Source organism: Temnothorax longispinosus, unplaced genomic scaffold (genome assembly GCF_030848805.1).
Source record: "Temnothorax longispinosus isolate EJ_2023e unplaced genomic scaffold, Tlon_JGU_v1 HiC_scaffold_29, whole genome shotgun sequence".
Classification (NCBI taxonomy): domain Eukaryota; kingdom Metazoa; phylum Arthropoda; class Insecta; order Hymenoptera; family Formicidae; genus Temnothorax; species Temnothorax longispinosus.
Window position 1 is genome coordinate 220,925 of NW_027270110.1, and position 18,247 is coordinate 239,171.

Here is an 18,247-nt window from a genome sequence, read left to right on the forward strand (position 1 = left end):
GAATGACGCCGGTCTCATGCAGTCCTTCGTTCCCCCACAAAAGTAGATTTACGTGTACAAATATAGACGAGCAGAAACTTGAGAGGATGTGAAGGATCGTCTTCTTCGGGATTACATATTATATCTATATGTATAATAAATAAATTCAACATAGTATTATTACGTATGTCTTAAGTTTCTTGCTGACTGCGCATTAACCCTTCGTAGTCACACTTCTCTGGAATCCCGTGTTAGTCGTACTGGGCGGACCCAGTCGATTTTGAATGGTCCGATCGGGTTCAAATAATTCTGGGACATATCTTGAACATTCTAGAATATAAAACAGCTGCGGTTTTGTGAGAAATCAAATGGCACCGTTGTTGAAAAAAAAATCGTGAACGAGTACATGATTGACGGTCTCTACCTATAGAGGATACTTCGAACTCTTGTAGATGGCGGAGCCCCATTTTAAGCTAAACATTTAGCTGATATTTAGGCCCAAATGAGTATGGGTCCAATGGACCCATGTGTGACTACGAAGGGTTGATCTGCATAGTCCTGCATTAGATTTTTATGTTTCGGCGCGTCGGTACTTGTCTTATAAAACAATCGTAATACAAGTAGTATATGTTTTTGTAGAAAATCATTCCATTGATTAGATGATCAGCTTTGTATTCGTAAATCGTATTTAACGAGCAACTGCGATCTTTTCGCTGCGTTTATATACGTTCTAGCTCTACTACGCGTGCGGCACGTAGCGATATACACATACTTATAGTCGGTATTCAAATTCTATCATTCAATTTAAATTGCAGCTTTGTAGCAACCTTGACGGTCCAAGCATTCTTTATCTAGGTGCAAAGGGATACGACACGCGCGATTCCGCGCGCGTCGAAAGGACGGGGGTTGACATGAAGGGCGAGGGCGCAGCGGGGCCCCCCGATAGCGCTTCGCGTTCCGCGAGATACGTCCGGGCGCGGCGAGGCGGATCGGTGGGCATCGTTATCGGGGACGCGGCGCGGCGATTCGAGCCGTTCGAGGTTATGGGACATGCACCGCAATGCACCGCACGTATATATCCCAGTTCCGTGATCCGTGGTCGCGTTAAAACGACCAGGGCAAGATGGCGCCCCGTCCGTCCCGACGAAGTTACCCAGCGTGCCCCGCGCGATTGATTTGCGCATGTCAGTTGCTCGCATTGCAAATGGCGGCACCTTGTTATTGTTCATGGCGTTTTATGACTTGTCTCTTTATATTAGCGATTATGTCGAGTTTTTTCGCGATCCCTGCCGCGCGCTGTGTGCCGAGTGTCAAGTAGGGCCCGCGCGAGGTGTTTTAGGTTAAGACCAGTGCCCGGGCGGTGTGCCTCCGTGCTGTACGGACGCGTGAAATCCCGGACAGTGTCGGAAAGAAATGGGGTAACGTTGAAATTTTCCTGCGTTCATACGGTATCGGATCGGCGCTGCGCGACGTCCGCGGTGAGGCCCGCTGGACGTGCCGCGGCCGTCGGCGGTCGACGGGATATACGCGGGGGCCTATACGTACGCCCCGCCGCCGTGGTCGCCGCGCCGCGTCGCGCGACGTCCACGTCGTCGGGGGGCGCCCCCGAGGGGGGGCGGGGAGAGGAAGAAAAAAAAATAATTCCCGACTTTTGACGGTCTATCTTGAGCATGCTTGAGCCCACTTCACGTACACCTCCCCCGACGGACAAAATGGTGGCCCCCCCGATATCCCGACGGTCTGGATGCCGTATTTCGGCGAAAATCATTACGGCGCGCGTCGGGACGCGCGTCCCGCGCCGCGTAGCCGCCGATCCCCGTCGACGCGCCCGTCCGCGTTTCGCGCCCCGCCGAAAAAATGCGCTCTATAACCTATTTCGCGAGAGGCTGGTCGCGCGCACGGTGCCCCCGCAGCGGCGGGCCGCTCGCGGGCACCTAGGGGATCTTTAATTGCCCGTACGCGGAGGACCACGGCGAGGTGTTGGACGGCAACACGTCGCCGCTCCGCGCAGGGGGGAAAAGCCGTGGCCTAGCGGGGGAACGTACGCCCGCCAGGACGGCGACGGCGGGAGGGCCCCGGCCCCGCCGACCGCGGAATCGACTCCCCGCGGGAGTCACCCCGTGTCTCCCGGAAATCGCGCACCGAATTATAACCTAGTAACGCCTAGCGGGCCTCACTTTTTGTTTATGCGCCTATATACGTGTGCGTGCGCGCGCGCGCGCGTGTGTGTACATACATATATGATGTGTGCATGTGTGTGGCGCGCGCGCGCGCGTGTGTGTGCGTGCGTGCGTGCGTGTGCCTGTGTGTCGTGTGTGTTTTTGTCATTTTCTCGCCGTTCTCGCGCGACCAGCTGCCTATCGATTCTACGGCGAATAATACGGCTTTTCCCGATCGAAAGCACTCTCTCGCCTCTCATTGTCATGGGATCTTAATTATCTCCGCGCGATACGCGATCCTCGCGTGAAAACTTTTTTTTTCCGCGCGCTCGCTTCCTCCATAAAACCGCAACCAATCCGAAATACCATTAGTACCCCATTGCACTATTAAAACTATGATACTGTACGAATGTATGTATGTATGTGTATATACATACTGACCAGCATATGATTTGCCAAGGTTTACACTACGTACGATTTTTTTTTTCACCACCTTGTCATTACTGTCATGTGTGTAGATTGAAGAAGAAAAAAATAAGGTTAGAGGTTTCGAACTGTTTTTAATTTACTGTGCACTTTGTACAGTTGATCTATATTTATATATTTAACTAGAAAATGTTCTACTTTTGTAATATCTTCGAGAGAGTGATTTTGCCTGAATGTGTGTATGTGTGTACTTTATTATAAGAATACTGGATATGTTCAAATATTTCAAATGTGTTCCATATATGTAAATTATTGTATTATTGTTGTGCAAATTATCATGCGTATTTTGTTAATATGCATGCGCATTACGCAAGTGGGCGATGTGCATTAATATTGACTTATATACATGCACAGTGTTGTAACAATGTAATATTACGACATTTGCTTTCTGTGTGATCTAATTGTTCCAATTCTCTGATTTTTTCGACAGTAAACAAGATTAGTGGTACTGGTGTGATTTGGGGCTGTCGGTGTACGACTGACACACGACATCTCATCATCACACACGTTGGAGCAATACCCCGAGGCGTTTCTACACTCTCTGGGTAGTTATGTGATTTGTGATTGGTACGTATTTCATTATTGTGTAAATATTACCTGTGATTCCTGTAATTGTGATTTTTTTATGTTACAAATAAGAAGTGATTATTGGGATTAAATTGACTTTATGTTATTGAATACTATTAAATACATAAATATGTTAGAATTTATTTAATTTATTTTATTATCTTTGAAGGAAAAGTTGAAAAATACATACACTTTTGTTTTTTTAAATAAGATTCTTTTAATAAAGAAAACAAAATGAACATTACTTAAACTTTTATTAATGCTGTCCTTTTTTATAACTTAGAGATTAAATTTTTTTTATATTACTATTAATCTATCCATTACATACTCACGACAAGCACTTAAAATTTAATAAAGAACACAAAAATAATATATTTTTTGTTTATTATTGCTACATTTATTACTAATGTACTTTATTTTATGCTCGGTATTATTGTTAAGGTAATATCAATAATGAATATTACAGTCATGGCGGCAGATAGTGATGGTGATCTGATCGAGACGGTGGTAACCTGTGAGGGTGACCTTGGAGATCCAGAGTTCCCCCGAAAGTTTGAAATCATTGTTGACCATCTCAATACTTTGCTTTGCAAAGGTAAAGCAAACTTATTTTAGTTTAGTTTATCTTAAACAAGTTTAGTTTATAGGATATTAATAATTGATATTAATATTAATTATTAATCTTACGTTTAAATAAAATAATTATTAATAAGCAAATGATATATAATTTACAGAAAAGCGAGATGGTCTGAGAGTAGATAAGATAGAACCATGGAATTCTGTCAGAGTAACATTCTCGATACCCAGAGAAGCTGCTTTGCGACTTCGAGAATTAGCGGCTCAGGGTTCTCCAACACTTACACAACTTGGCATACTCTCAGTACAAGTCGAAGGAGATCAGGTAATTAATACCCATCCGATTGGATTTTTACAGCTTTATTTATATATCATTACCATATCTTAATGATATCATTTTTGTGAATTGTAGAACTGTAGGAAATAAAGAATGATTAAGTAATACATTGTCGTATATTTTTTGCAGGTAATATCTTTAAGGATAGCCAGTCGCTTCGGTGGAGACGCGCAAGAAATTGTGCTACATTCTGGAACTACGCAAGATGGCGGAGCAAAATCACAAGGAGATGCTACTAGTAACGCAGCTGCTGTTGACAGTAACCCTTCGACGGCTTTGCCTGGTCCCAGTAACGCCACCAGTATTTCGTCGACGCTACATAATGTTGCTCAGATAATAGCAGCTGGTAAGTTCTTATGGGTTATGAATGAATAAAAGAATAAAAAAATTAATATTCTATAGCGAAATAAGTTACATAAATTATATAAATTTCTTGTTTCAGGAACATCATCAGAGAAAGCTCCTCAGTTTCGTTCTCCGAATGTAGTCGCGCCCACAGACTGTGATCCTATTCCACCGTTTCTTGCGAAATCGGCACAGTCCACGTCAGCGGGGAATCCTGGCGTTTCCGGAAATCAGCAAGTAATCAATCCTAGTGCATCGCCCAGGAACAACTACAACGGTCCTTTCCCATTTGCCAGTATGACGCACGCTGCCCAAGCAATACACAGTCGCGAATCGCAGTCCACAACAATCAAGAATACGATGCAGTTCAAACACCATGCGCAACCGCCGCCCCCGTATCCATCTCAAGAAAATTTGGCGACAGTCACGGCATTGACGACCGGTCATACAACAACCCAGCCGGTCGTTACGGTCGGACAATTAACGAATCAGTACAAGCCCACGACGATTGCTACAACATCTAGTCTGTCACCAAACAACAGTACCAATTTGGCAGGGAGTTCGAACGGTAGCGGAAATCAGGTCGCCCTGTCCAGTCCGTTGCTCGTGAATCTTTTACAAAACGACGCTGGTTCGCACGCGAATAACGTCATATCTGGTCAGAAGATGTTACCGCCGGCTGTTATCGACAATCCCGGACTTACCAATCGCATGAGACCCACCAAGAAACCTACGGTTAGAAGGAAAGATCTCCCATCGCCCAGCGAATCGCCACCAGCGAATTTGGATACCTTGAGAAGCGAAGACTTGATCGCCGGTACGACGACGACGACGCCGGTTATTCCCGACTTGCCACAGACTTCTACGCCTTCGGCGTTCGCGACTGTCAATGTTAATCAACCGTCGACGCTTCCACCGCAGCAACATACCGCAGTCAACGTGATTGGTACTAGCGCTGGGCAAAGTATGATGCCACCGCAAGCGGTGCATCAAGTGCCGGCTGGTGGGCAGATGCAGCAGCAGCAGCAAGCGACAGTTTTACACAATCAAGTACAAACGCAGCAAAAGTTTCCCATTAGGCAAGATTTGGCTCATAGAACTTCGCAAGTCCAACTGCAGAATCAACTCTCCGCCAGGCATCCGGTAAACGGACAGCAGATTAGATCATCATTGCAACAACAACGGCAGTTGCTGATTCAACAACAGCAACAACAGCTCCTCGCGCAACCGCAACAGATAAATCAAACACAAATTGTCCCGCAAGTCCCGGCGGCTCAGCCGACTCTGCTTCAGCAACAGAACACGAATGTACAAACAATGTTGCAAGCTGCGTTTAATCAGTCGATATTGCAGCAGCAGCAGCAACTCACCCAACAACTGACACAATATTCGACAGTAGGCTTAAATGTCCCACAACAACGGCTAGGTTACTTAAATAGTCAACGTCAGCAAACTCCGCCGCCTTATCCGAGGCAACCCGTACCGCAACAAACGCATTTAAGCCAGCAGAATCAGGCTCTCAATGTACAACAACAGCTGCATCATAATCAGGTGAAGAACATCAATACAGATACCAGCGCGACTACTGATTTTCGTTACGGGCAGAGCCAGAATATCCTTAGTAGAAATTATCAGTCTCCCGCAACGAGCAATGCTAATGGGACCACGTGGAACGCACAAAGCAATTCTATTCCACAAGGTGCTCAAGTCAACACCACACGTCTGTCAGTCTCGAATCAGGTTTCAGGTGCCTTTCCTCAAAGTGGCTCTCGTATAAATAATTCTACTACTAGCATTGCTCCGTCTGTCAACAAGACGGAGACCTTCGAGTCTCCGAAACCGGAAGAGGAGGCCCCGGAGCCGGAACCGGAACCAGAGTACACCTCGACCGGGAAGATACGACAGTTTCTGATCAATCCTCTGACAGGACACTTAGAGCCAATGCCCAGTGAAAGTTCAGATTCAGAGCCCGAGAGTGCAGTGGATAATCAGGACGATTTCTTCTCCTTTCCGTCTCCGTCAAACGACAGATCGAACTCCATATTCTCCGACGACGACGCGGACAGCAATTTTTCAAGAAGAAACGACACGACGACGAACACGGATCAGTCCGATTCCGAGACAACGGCGAAGTCTACGGCCAGCGAAGGAAGCTTAAAACACAGTAGAATAAAATCCAGTAGGGAGACCGCGCATAGCCCGATGCCGGGAGAGAAAATCAAACTGCGATTGAAATTGGAAAAATCGGAGCCGGTTACACCGGCTTATAAAGTTGACGTTTCTTTCGTGAACACGCCGCCCATGCGGAAAGCCGACAAGTCCGTGAATAAAATGTTCGCCGGTGGTGTCCCGAGTACGGGGACCGGTGACGAACCGCTGCGAGTGCCTCCGTTACACATTTCTTTAAGAGGACGTAACGCTTCAGTAGTACAAAGAGAAAAAGTTAAGAAGTCTCTAAAGGAGAGTGAGGGTGATGCAATTAAGAGGAGAGGTAAATTGAAGAAGATGAAGGAATGCATCGATGGGAACAAGTTGCTGCAGAAGAAATCATTGAACATGATTATAGGCGCTTCGTCTGCATCGAAATTACCTTTGTCTACTTCCACAATAAACAATGCCATTTGTAAAGTCGGTAATAACATGTTGCAAGCCGCTGCAGCCAAATCCAATGCCTTAAAACAAGAACTATCGGTGGACGCTGTACGATTACAAACTGGTACCACTACCAAGCCAAGTTCGAGTAAAAACAGCGACGTCGACGATATACCGTTGAACAGTAGAATACCGTCTCCTTCGAAGCATAAATCTGCGATCGCGAATCAATCTTTAAATACTCCACAAGCTTTAACGAAGACTCAAGTGGATCTCGATGCACAGAACCATATGCAGGAACATAAAATAGGAGGAGGTGAGAAATTCTACTCAATAGCTATATATAGTAAATATCGTATGTTTGCTAGTTGTATATTTATATATGTATTTATGTGTAATGATTATATTACAGGTAAAACGAAGAGAAGGGATTCTAAGAAGAAAACAGAATCCGGAGATGGTTTACATCGGGAACAAAATCTGCTGTCGGGAGGTCGAATTTTAGATAATCAAGCGAAATGGAAAAAGCTCGGTTACAAGGGCGATATAACTCATACAATAAGAAAACCGGATTCACTTTTAACCGGAAGTGACTTTAGTACAATCAAGAAGGTTGGAGAAATTCGAAGGACGAGCGATAGCGACATCAATAAATCAGCCATTGAGAAAAGTAATTCATTGAGCAGTGTTGCTTCTAAATTAACGGAGCTTAATGGTGTGAAAAAAGACTTGATTACCCAAGACAAGAGAAGACGGTTAAGCTTGGTGGATGAAAAAGATCTGCATTTAGGAGGTGAATATTAATTCGTAATCTCATTATATGCAAAAATATTTAAATTATTATATTATTTAACTAAATATCTCTTGTGATATTTTTAAATATATATATATCAATTTTGTAATAATTTTTTTATATCAATATTCTAATAATGATAATTTCCAAAGTTACACTCTAAGTAATTAACTTTTATATGTTACAGAATCTCCGAATACAGAAGTTACACATTTTAATAATCAGAAGGCTTCTGAAAGTTCTGCAAATACGGTACCAAGTATAAAAGCAAACGCCAGTCTACCCTTCGAGAGCGATTCTGGATTAAAATCGACAAATTCGTCGGTGCAACAGGGCGACACAAGAAATCCATCAAACAATCCTGAGACCAAGATACCTGTGCACGTAGAGACTACGACGAAAAATTCTCAACCACCTATGGCCAGGATGCTCTCCGTTAAGAGTAAATCCGACATGGAGAATTATATCGCTGTTAAAAGAGAACACTGTCAGAAGCTGAAGAATCATATGATTGTCAAGAGCGAGGCGAATTCCATCATAAACAGGCACAACAAGACAGTCGAGCAGTTAAGCTTCAGTCATAAGAAGATAATTCAAAACCATGTTAAGCAGGTCGACAAACCGGCGGTGGAGAGCAAAATGGACAGCGCGTCGCAAAGGATCAGCCTGTTGAAGACCGCGCCAGGCTCGGTAATCGGCAACTCGATAGATCAAGTGCCCAGGTCACAGAGTATCGACGTACCTGCGAGCAAGCCGACCTTGCCCATCGGCGAGATAAACGTGACCGAGGCGAAAGTCAAGCAGAAGCTGCTTGAGAATACAGCGGTACCGATTGGGATCGGCGTCGACGCGAATATCGAGAGAGTCGGTAGCGGTGGTGGCGGCGAGGATTCGGGCATCGAGTCGATGGACGCTCTTTCGGAAAAGTCACCGAACCAAGGGGAGTCACCTCTGCACAGGCCGGCGTCGGCAACCGAATCGGTGACGCAGAGCGGCGCCAAGAATGTAATACAGGGGGAACCTGTACCCTCCTTATCAACCACCAATAAGAACGTGCCTTCCTCAACTAGTAGTAGTGATATGTGTTCAAATTCCCATTCGGAACTTCTCAAGTCCAGTGGCCCACAAAGGTTAAGTCCTGTGTCCGTAACGAATTATTTTGAGAGTCAGTTGAATCGCAATATATCAAACTCCAGTGAGCACGACGCGAAGAATGTGTCTAGCGAAAAATCGTCGACAGTTCCGAGAACTGGTGGTGGACATAGTGATTTGGTTGCTAGTTTAGACACGGCGAATAATGACAAAAGTATGCCCAGTCCCCTGGTGACGGGCACAGTGACTGTTGTGACAGCGTCTATAACCAGCAGTATGAATAGTGATAATAACTTATTGCAATGCGCGCATCAGCAAGCGAAGGACTTCTCCGATAAGGACAGTTCTAGCGTTAAATTAGAGAGTACTGTTAACCAAAATGATCAGGGTAAGGCAAACTCTAAGCACGAGGAGTCGAGAGCTGCGGAGAGCGTATCCGAGGACAGCGCGAAGGCGGTTGTAGAAAGTAACAGTGCAATTAGACTAAGCGATGAACCTCACGGACAGAATAATAATATTAATAATAATAATAATAATGGTGTGCCTATAATACAAAATCACGTTGCTTATAATAAAGTTGAAACTGTAAAGCTCGATAGTAGTGCGGTCGCGAACAATGCTAATGCGGCGACAGATAATTCTTGCTCGAACGGTGAGAGTTGCAATTCAGAAATCAAAGTAGAATCTAAAATTAACGTAAAAGTGGACGATACCAGGCAAATCGATCGGTTCGAGGTCTCAAAAAGCAGTAACGTTCCACTGAGCATAACGTCGGTTAAGCTGGAAACGTGCACCGAACAGAACCAGAAGTATAATGTACAAAGCCACCAGCAGGTCACGCTCAAAGAGCCTTCCGTCAATCTTCAAAAGGTTACGGACGATTTGGTTAAGAAGATGGTTAACGATACGAGCGATCTGAACGCGGGTATCCAGTCACCCCTCGGCGAAGATCCGCAGCCGATCAGGATCACCCCGCCCCTGTACACGTACTCCAATCCCGTGGTGCTGCAGCGAGACGAAACACCGAGTCCGGCGGCGCAGAATCCCGAAGTGGACTCCAGCGACCTGGAGCACCTCAAGCGTAAACGTAGGAGAAAGCAGGAGCTCGAGGGTCGGCAGGACGTTATATGCATAGAGGACAACGATGAGGGACACTTTGTCGAGAGGCTCAACTCCAACAGCTCGGAGGAGTACGTCAAGAGGCCGCCGAAGTCGTTGCTGGAGCAGCTGCTGATCGATATCCCGAACGACAGCAACGAGAAAAGATCGCTGAGAACCAGATCGCAGAAGTTGAACAGTCCGGATATCGCCAAGACGCCGAAGAGCAGCCCTCACGGTCCTAACAAATTAGAGGAACGCCGTAGTATATCGCCCTACGCGAAAGCAAGTCCAAAACTGGCAGTATCGAAACTGTCTCCTAACGCGACAATAAAAATAGGGAAACGGAAAAGGCAAGAGAGCGAGAGTTCCGTTGCGTCGAGCACAGCTGATGATCCACAGTCAAGACCAGGTAAACGGAAATGCTCAGAGAATGCTGCAGAACTTATTAAAGCTTGCATGGGTGTAGAAGAGACTGGTTCTATAAAGAAACAAGTACCTGGCAAGGAAGAGCAATCAAAGAAGGGGTTCAACATATTGGCAAAGGCTAAGAAAGGTGTTTATTTCACGCTACTATTTCTCTGTGTGTTGTCTAGTAGTTAAATCTTTTTTTTTTTCTTACATTTGATATCCAAATATCTTTCTTTTTTTATTCAATATTTTTCTACATATACAGGCTGTTTAGCTATTAGCGCATCAAATATCAATGACAGATTTTTTGACGAATTTCAAATTGCATGAAAATTTCTCTTTATAGCGAAAATTTTATGAATGACTTAATTTTCTGAAATTTTAAATGTTATAACTTGATCTTTTTATACGTATGTGCATATGTGTGTGCGTGTGTGTGAATTCTTCAAAACAAAAAGATATCTATCTCGTAGTATGATATATTGTAACGGACGATAGAGTCCTTCATCAAATTTTCGCTAAGGAAATCCCGAATTCATTAAGGAATTTCTCATTATCAGCTAATGCGGTAGGTGGACATCCTGTATATATTATAGACTTTGTATCGTTAGCAAATTACAAGGACTGCCAAAAACAGAACTGTTTGTAAGTTAGGACGTGCCGAAGATTTATTGGTAATCGAGAACCAATCGTTATTACGAAAATACAAGCTTATGATAATGGCCGGTCGGCTCTATGGAAATGTAGTAATTTAAATTACTACAATGGCTGAGGAACATTGAATACTTATAATACCCGACACACAGCTACCTCTCAATCTCACTCTAGCGCGTGCCTCTAAATTCTCCTGTCTCTCTCACAGATTTGTCTGATTTACGATTGTTGGGCCAGACTTATATGTGACATAAGCGTTTTTATATTTTTAGGTCCCATTGTGGTAGAAGTAGATTCGTCTGATGACGAACCATTGATTGAGTCTGTAGGAAAAGCAAGAGTACGATTGTCAGATGAAACATCCGCTGCTTCCCCAAAGCCCAAAGATCAAAAGTAAGCAACACTGAACGCATTCTTTTAACGGTGGCCAGAAAAGTAATAGAAAACTAATCTCTTGAGATTTGAGAGTTCCGCTACGTAAGATAAGCTTTTGTTTTAAAGTGAATTTTTTTAAGCAGTTTTTTTTTTAAACAGAAACAGCTGTTTCTGGCAGTCAAATTAATTCCAGTAATATATCAAATTTCAATGCCAGTAATAGAGTGCAAAGAGAGAGCCGTTTGTTAACCACCAAGCAACCGAGTACGGCAACTGTGATGACGACGACGACGACGATGACGACGTCAACGACGACGACGGCAATGACGACGATGACGATAACAACAGCAACAATAACGACGACGCCGACATTGACGACGATCACGACGATCACGACTGCGACTGCGACTACGGCGGCGGTGGCAACGGTGGCAACGGCAACGGCGGCAGTTACTGTTGGGAAGGAGAGATTACGGGGCACTTCCGTATCCAGCAACGAGTCTGTGGGCGAAGTAACGACAAGAAGGTCTGTACGGCAGAATACAGCTTCACCTCTAGCTACACCAGCAAGCAACACTAGGGGCGCATCCAAATCCTCGGACGATATTAATAGAAGGAAAACTCGTAGTGGTGCTGGTATGTAATCGATTTATTCTTTAGAATAGTCTCACCTAAAGGGTACACGACTGCACTTAATCTCTAGATTTGCAATTATCAATTTATTGTCGACTAGCATGTCTATTTCTAGTATTATTGTTAATATGCAAAAGGTCTGTTTCATTAAAATTTGCAGTTTCTATTCTATTTTTTATCCTTTCTCTCCCAAGTTTTTGGCATGTCATTATGTCAAATATAGCCGAGTTTCACATTAATTGAGAGACATAGATGTTTTAGCGTTTTTTTGTATGTTTTGCATACTATTTTAACTGAGAACACCTCGTACAGCGGGAAAACATTGTTTTAGTAACGGCGGAGACGGCGGAACAAGCGAAACGGAGGCGAATATCCCGAGAAAACAAATGACCTTCGGGAAGTGACCTTGACAGTGATTAGCTACCGCTCGTCAAGGCCTATCTGTCTGATTGTAAATCCGACATAAACGGGTATTTGATTGCCGTGTGGCTGGATTCCACCTGGTGAAACTGTATGCGTCACACTAGCGCACAACGTTGCTGTATGTGTACCGGGAGTATCGTATAACATATTAAAAAGAAGTGCTGGACGGTGTGAAAGCATCTCGTGCTGTAAAACATTTATTGGTCTCGATATTAAATTAGTCATGCATAAAAGATAGCATCTATGAATTTTTGTTCATTCTCTCACGTCTTCACGTTTTCTTTGTCTCCTTTTCTTTTTTTGTCCTTTCTGTTTCTTTTCTCTAAAGTATAGAGTGTAAGGATTATATTGTTGCAAGTTTGAAAAGAAATATTGTTTGAAAAGAGTTTTGTATATTTAATGAACCATCCATTTTTTGTTATTTGTTATAACTTTAAGTGTCTAAGAATAGCGCATATAAAAAACGAACTAAAGGACGAAAGCAATTTTGCTTTAGTCATCTTTTCACCGTCTAGCATTCTCGTTTATACCGTACTCCTTATAAACAGCAAAGTTTAGTTACTCAGATATAACTTGCTCAAATGCATCACACTACGATCTAAGTAACTGAACTAATCCAAAACTGCCGAGATATTGTATGTAACTTTCTTTTACCAGTCAAATGTTTCATTCTATCGACAAGTACTAAATTTCATTCTTCGATGTGCAATTTTCTAACGTCGTTATTAGATGTAAACGAGACGAAGAGCTAGCTTTATAGAGATTTAAGAAAATTTAAGGAAGCCCAAATTATATTTATGTTTCGGGAATCATCTTCTCTCATAATAATTCCTTTCGTTCATTGTATGTATCAGTACAAAGTAATAACGGTAAAAGAAAGTCCAAATTTTTAAGGCATTAAAAACGCGAATCCGATTGTACTGCCGTAAGTAAAATACATATTTACCGTGGACAAATTTACTAACTGGTGGAGCTTAGATTTGCTACTCTGACGACTTTGCTGATAGACTCTGTTTAGACAAATGTCTCTGTTTGTGTATACATATTAATTTATTGTGTGTCATCTCTATTTGTTATGAAAGTTTTCTGTACATATATATGTAGGTAAAGTGCACATATATATATATATATATACATTTATATATGTATATATACATAAAATAACAATATATGAATTTTTCGCACGATTAGTTTCTGCCATATGCTGTAAGCTCCACGCCACGACACAAAGCAGTAAAACGCTTTCGTACTTATCTATGCGAAAGATGAAAATGTTTTTGAGACGTTGGTCCGATATTCGGACAATTATGCCACAATTACACCTAAATATTGGGAATAAATTTACACATATTGATATATAAGAACAATGACAAACGTGAAAGCTGTGTTTTTTCACATTTGTAATTATATTCCAGAGATGAATGTATATTTTAACCAGCAATTTAGCGATTAAGTTCGTAATTACATTATTGTAATATTTTTGTTTTTTCAGACTTAGCAAACATAGTCTTTCAGTAAGAGGTTCGTCTTGAGTTATAATATCGCAGAGGCCGGGATATATAGGACTTTTGAAAAAGGATTTATTTTATTTATGAAACGTAAATACAGTGAACGTTGGAAGACATGCATGAATATGTGAAGATGATAAGAATAACTATTATAAGAAAACTAATTAATACAAAAAAAATGTTAATTTGATATAGGTAATATATGAATGAATATATTTTGTAAATAATTTCTTGTAAAGATGGACAAAAAGCACTACCCGTTGTATATATAGGAACTGTTTAAATTTTTATTAAATTAGTAATAATTAAAATCGTGCAAGAAGTCGTAATTGTCATTATTATTAATTATTCTCTCGCGTTCATGTAATTAAGATACTAACTCTTCTTATACAAATTTAAAATCACATTGAATTATATGTGCATACGTATATACAAATGTAAATCTATGTATGTGATTTATATCGATTATTGTTTTCATGAACAGATAATCTAGTTTTGTATTGTATAAATATAACTTACACCACAGTTGAGGATCTTTAAAGTTCTAGCTGAGCCTGCAGTAGTCATCACGTAGCACCGTTCAAATTTTTCATGAAAATGTGCATTTCTTATCCAGTTCTAATAATAGACATCCTTCTTTTCACACAACAAATCAAATTTAGGATATCATTTAGCAAATAATATTTCATGAATTATCAATAATTATATATGTACGTTGATAATTTGTTAATAATCAATTATTTATCTTAGCTACGTTCCTCCAGATTCCCTTTAATTTTCTGTAGATGTTACATATGTGTGTTAAATGCTCTATAGACAACTTTCTGTGACACATCAATACGGATAAATACGTTCTTAGGGTATTTGTCTGCGATTGTGATTGTGAATTATACCAATATGTATACACTGTTAAAAATTGTGTATTAAAAATGTGATCGTAATCTTGTTTCTGAACATAGATGATTTTGTATAAATCTCCGATTTCTCGTCACAGACCAAGTAAACGTTTATTATATGATACAAGAAAGATTGTCGTAACAATTGTTACAAGCATAGAATGTACAAAGTACGATAAGCGCAATGCTCAACTACGTAGTGTGTGCATAAAAAAAGAAATTTTCCAATACTTTTCCCAAAGGCTCGATGGCTACCAGGCGACCCTTCTTTAATAGAAATGCTTTTCTCACGCTAAGATTAAATACTGAATTTAATAATATTTAAAATAGGAAAGAATTTCACCGATCTATATGCCCAGAAAATTAAGAGAGACAGAGACTGCTTCTTGGGTTGTAGTTTCGTTGAATTTGTTCCTATTTTCAATATCGATTTAAATTATTTAGTTAGAATATTGCTTGTTTATTAGAATTTATTTCTATTGTAGAAACAAGAAACACATACAGACAGACACATATACAAATATACACTGGATCATATATTGTATATAATAGCGTGCTTATTTTACTCGGATGGGAAATTACACAACCTGATTATATTGTACATAAAAAATATGAAGAAAATGGGTACAGGACTCGCGCGTTTGATTTAATCCATATCCTATAACGCAAATAGGATCGAGTGTAATATACATAATAATTTAATTGCAGAATATGCAGGAATAATTGAAGGATTGTAATTTCGATGTAAAAAAATATTCTCTTTCGCATTAGATAGATAGGCTAGGCATTATTATGTTACAATTTTATCATTGAATATTACATTTATATGATTGTATAGATTATAAACGAGAGTAAGCTCTTTTGTGTAAATACAAGTATCTTTAAGTATAAGCGGACATTTTTAGCGCGCTCGCATAATTAAGGAGCTTCTAAAGAGTTATCTCTGCCGTGTAATCGCATATGCAATGTAAGAGGGAGCGGTTAAATAATGCACCAAAGATCGGATGCCGGAGTAACGATGGCAGGCAACTGTCGGCATCAGCGCCGTCAGCGATTTTGAGATGCGGGGTGTACGTGTGAGAAGCTCAATAAATAATCAGTGTTGATATTTCGTGGTTCGTATAAACGGTGTAAAGTCTATGCTACACATGCTACCATCGCAATCTACAATAATTATGCCGATAACAAATGATCTTTTACGTCTGTTTATATATATATATATATATATATATATATATATATATATATATATATATATTATATATATATTATATATATATATATAATATAATCGCGTGCTTGACGAGCTCCTTAATTTTGTAGGCAGAGCCGCAAAAAAATTATATTATGTATATGGATGTGCGTTTTAAGATCACCAGATGGATATGTGGTTTGATGATTTTAAAACCTGCTATATGCAAAACATTTGTATTTTTAGTATTTGGTTATACGATATATAAATAGCAGTAAAAAAAGGAAGTAAACGATTGATAATAATCCAAGTGGATATAAATCTATACATATATATATATATATATATATATATATATATATATATATATATATATATAAAATATATATATATAGATATAGATATGAAATAAAGAATTAGATACCATATTATATTTGTAGAAACGATTGAGCACGTGAGAGATATCGCGCTATGATTATATGGAGAAAATATTACAATTATATTATTACCTATTATTACACAAAGTGAATACACAACATAGTAATTTGCTAATTGTATCTTTTAATAATTATTGTAGACACATTGATGAAAAAGGTTTTTTTCTTGTTATTAATTATTAATTACCATAGACTTATAAGACAATGAAAAATGTGTTATAAAAAAAAAAACGATGCGTTTGCTTGTTTTGTATTGCATTCTACCCATTTTCATCGAGCGGCTTGCCGTTATTTCTAATTATTTAACGCGAGCGGATTGCTATATAATTTACGTGTACTTTTACGTTCAATATTTTTATTTTATCAAATGCACCGCAACTCATTTATGTAGCGATTATTTTTTAATTGATACTGCCAAAAGATCTCGGTCTATCGAAAACAATTGCCACGTGAAAATTACAGAATTTCCACAATAATCCACGATTTGCTGCTATCTCTTGCATCGTTATTCGTCGTTTGCTAGAATTGTCAATCGATATAATAATACAAAAGATTTGACGTTTACTTTCTTACGCGAAATATATTTTAAAATTGTAATGTATATGTATTATACATGCAATGCGTAATGTAAAAAACACGAATAGATGGATCTTTTCGTTTTCACGCTTCATATGAAAATTGCAAATTTCTAATCCGAATCTCTTTATTCGCGCTCGATACGATTCTATTCTAATTGTGTATATTTATATATTCGTATCTCAGTCATCTCTCTTGGAAGACGACGCTCGATCGGAAATGAAGAAGACACTCTGATAAAATTGTTGTGTCTCGTATCATTTTTTTTTTTTTACAATGATAGAAAAATCGAAGTAGAATGATTTTGCGAACAAAGTCTTCTGTATATAAGCTCATCACATCGCGGAAATTATATTCACGCGGATGACCGACACGCGAACCTGTTGACCTTTCAGATCAGATGCTATCGAGAATCGATGAATTCCGTCTCTATTTTGCAATTCTATTAACAAAAACGACAATTCGCATATAATGCATCGTCTTGTCGAATCTAGGCGCTGCCTAAAAAAATATATTCCAGCAGTAACGATTACAAAAAGCGAGAATTTGCGAGGAGTCATTTCTATACAATTTGCTATATAATTATATATTGTCGCAATTTGCTATATAATAAACATATTACTACATAATTATCTTATCCTTTAATATATAATTTTATAACGAAAATTTGTTTCTATAGCCGATACTCCGCTAGCCTAGCAATCGTGAGCAGTCGCTCGTTTTCGCTCGTTTCCTCTCCTTTTAATCTATTGGGTCAAAGGAGAGGAAACGAGCGAAAACGAGCGACTGCTCACGATTGCTAGGCTAGCGGAGTATCGGCTGAACGCACCCATTGAATTTCCGACGCATGTCGGCTAAACAAAAAAAATATTTTTCTATAATGGCATAAAGCATGATGCAACAAAACAGTTGTAAAGCGAGTTTTTAAGGAGATAAAGCCGAGTGGAAAGGATATCTCGCGATAGCGAGGTTGCCACGGCTTTTTGGCTCCTATCATGGACACATAGGAATCATGGTGTAAGTAGACAGGTGAAGCACTCCCGACGGTGCGCACTCGTTCAGTTTTTGAGCCAATCAGCGCGCGACCCGTTTTGCAAGAAAAGCAATATGGCTGCTCC

The 18,247-nt window shown here is 40.4% G+C and overlaps 1 protein-coding gene across 6 annotated transcripts; it reads left to right on the plus strand.

Moving 5' to 3' along the window:
* The first annotated feature begins 1,169 nt into the window (after window positions 1-1,169).
* Window positions 1,170-16,793, plus strand: LOC139824184 (uncharacterized). Of its 6 annotated transcripts, none has more exons than XM_071796678.1 (11): window positions 1,171-1,397; window positions 3,055-3,191; window positions 3,658-3,786; window positions 3,926-4,092; window positions 4,234-4,450; window positions 4,547-7,357; window positions 7,454-7,834; window positions 8,022-10,580; window positions 11,362-11,482; window positions 11,682-12,100; window positions 12,410-16,793. In XM_071796678.1, the coding sequence occupies exons 3-11, from the start codon at window positions 3,660-3,662 to the stop codon at window positions 12,499-12,501; spliced, it is 6,894 nt and encodes a 2,297-aa protein (XP_071652779.1). In that variant the 5' UTR covers window positions 1,171-1,397; window positions 3,055-3,191; window positions 3,658-3,659; the 3' UTR covers window positions 12,502-16,793. The 6 variants fall into 6 exon arrangements, with proteins under 6 accessions (XP_071652783.1, XP_071652785.1, XP_071652784.1 ...); XM_071796681.1 differs by having other exon boundaries at window positions 8,022-10,436; XM_071796679.1 differs by having other exon boundaries at window positions 1,172-1,397; window positions 12,429-16,793.
* Window positions 16,794-18,247: the final 1,454 nt, after the last annotated feature.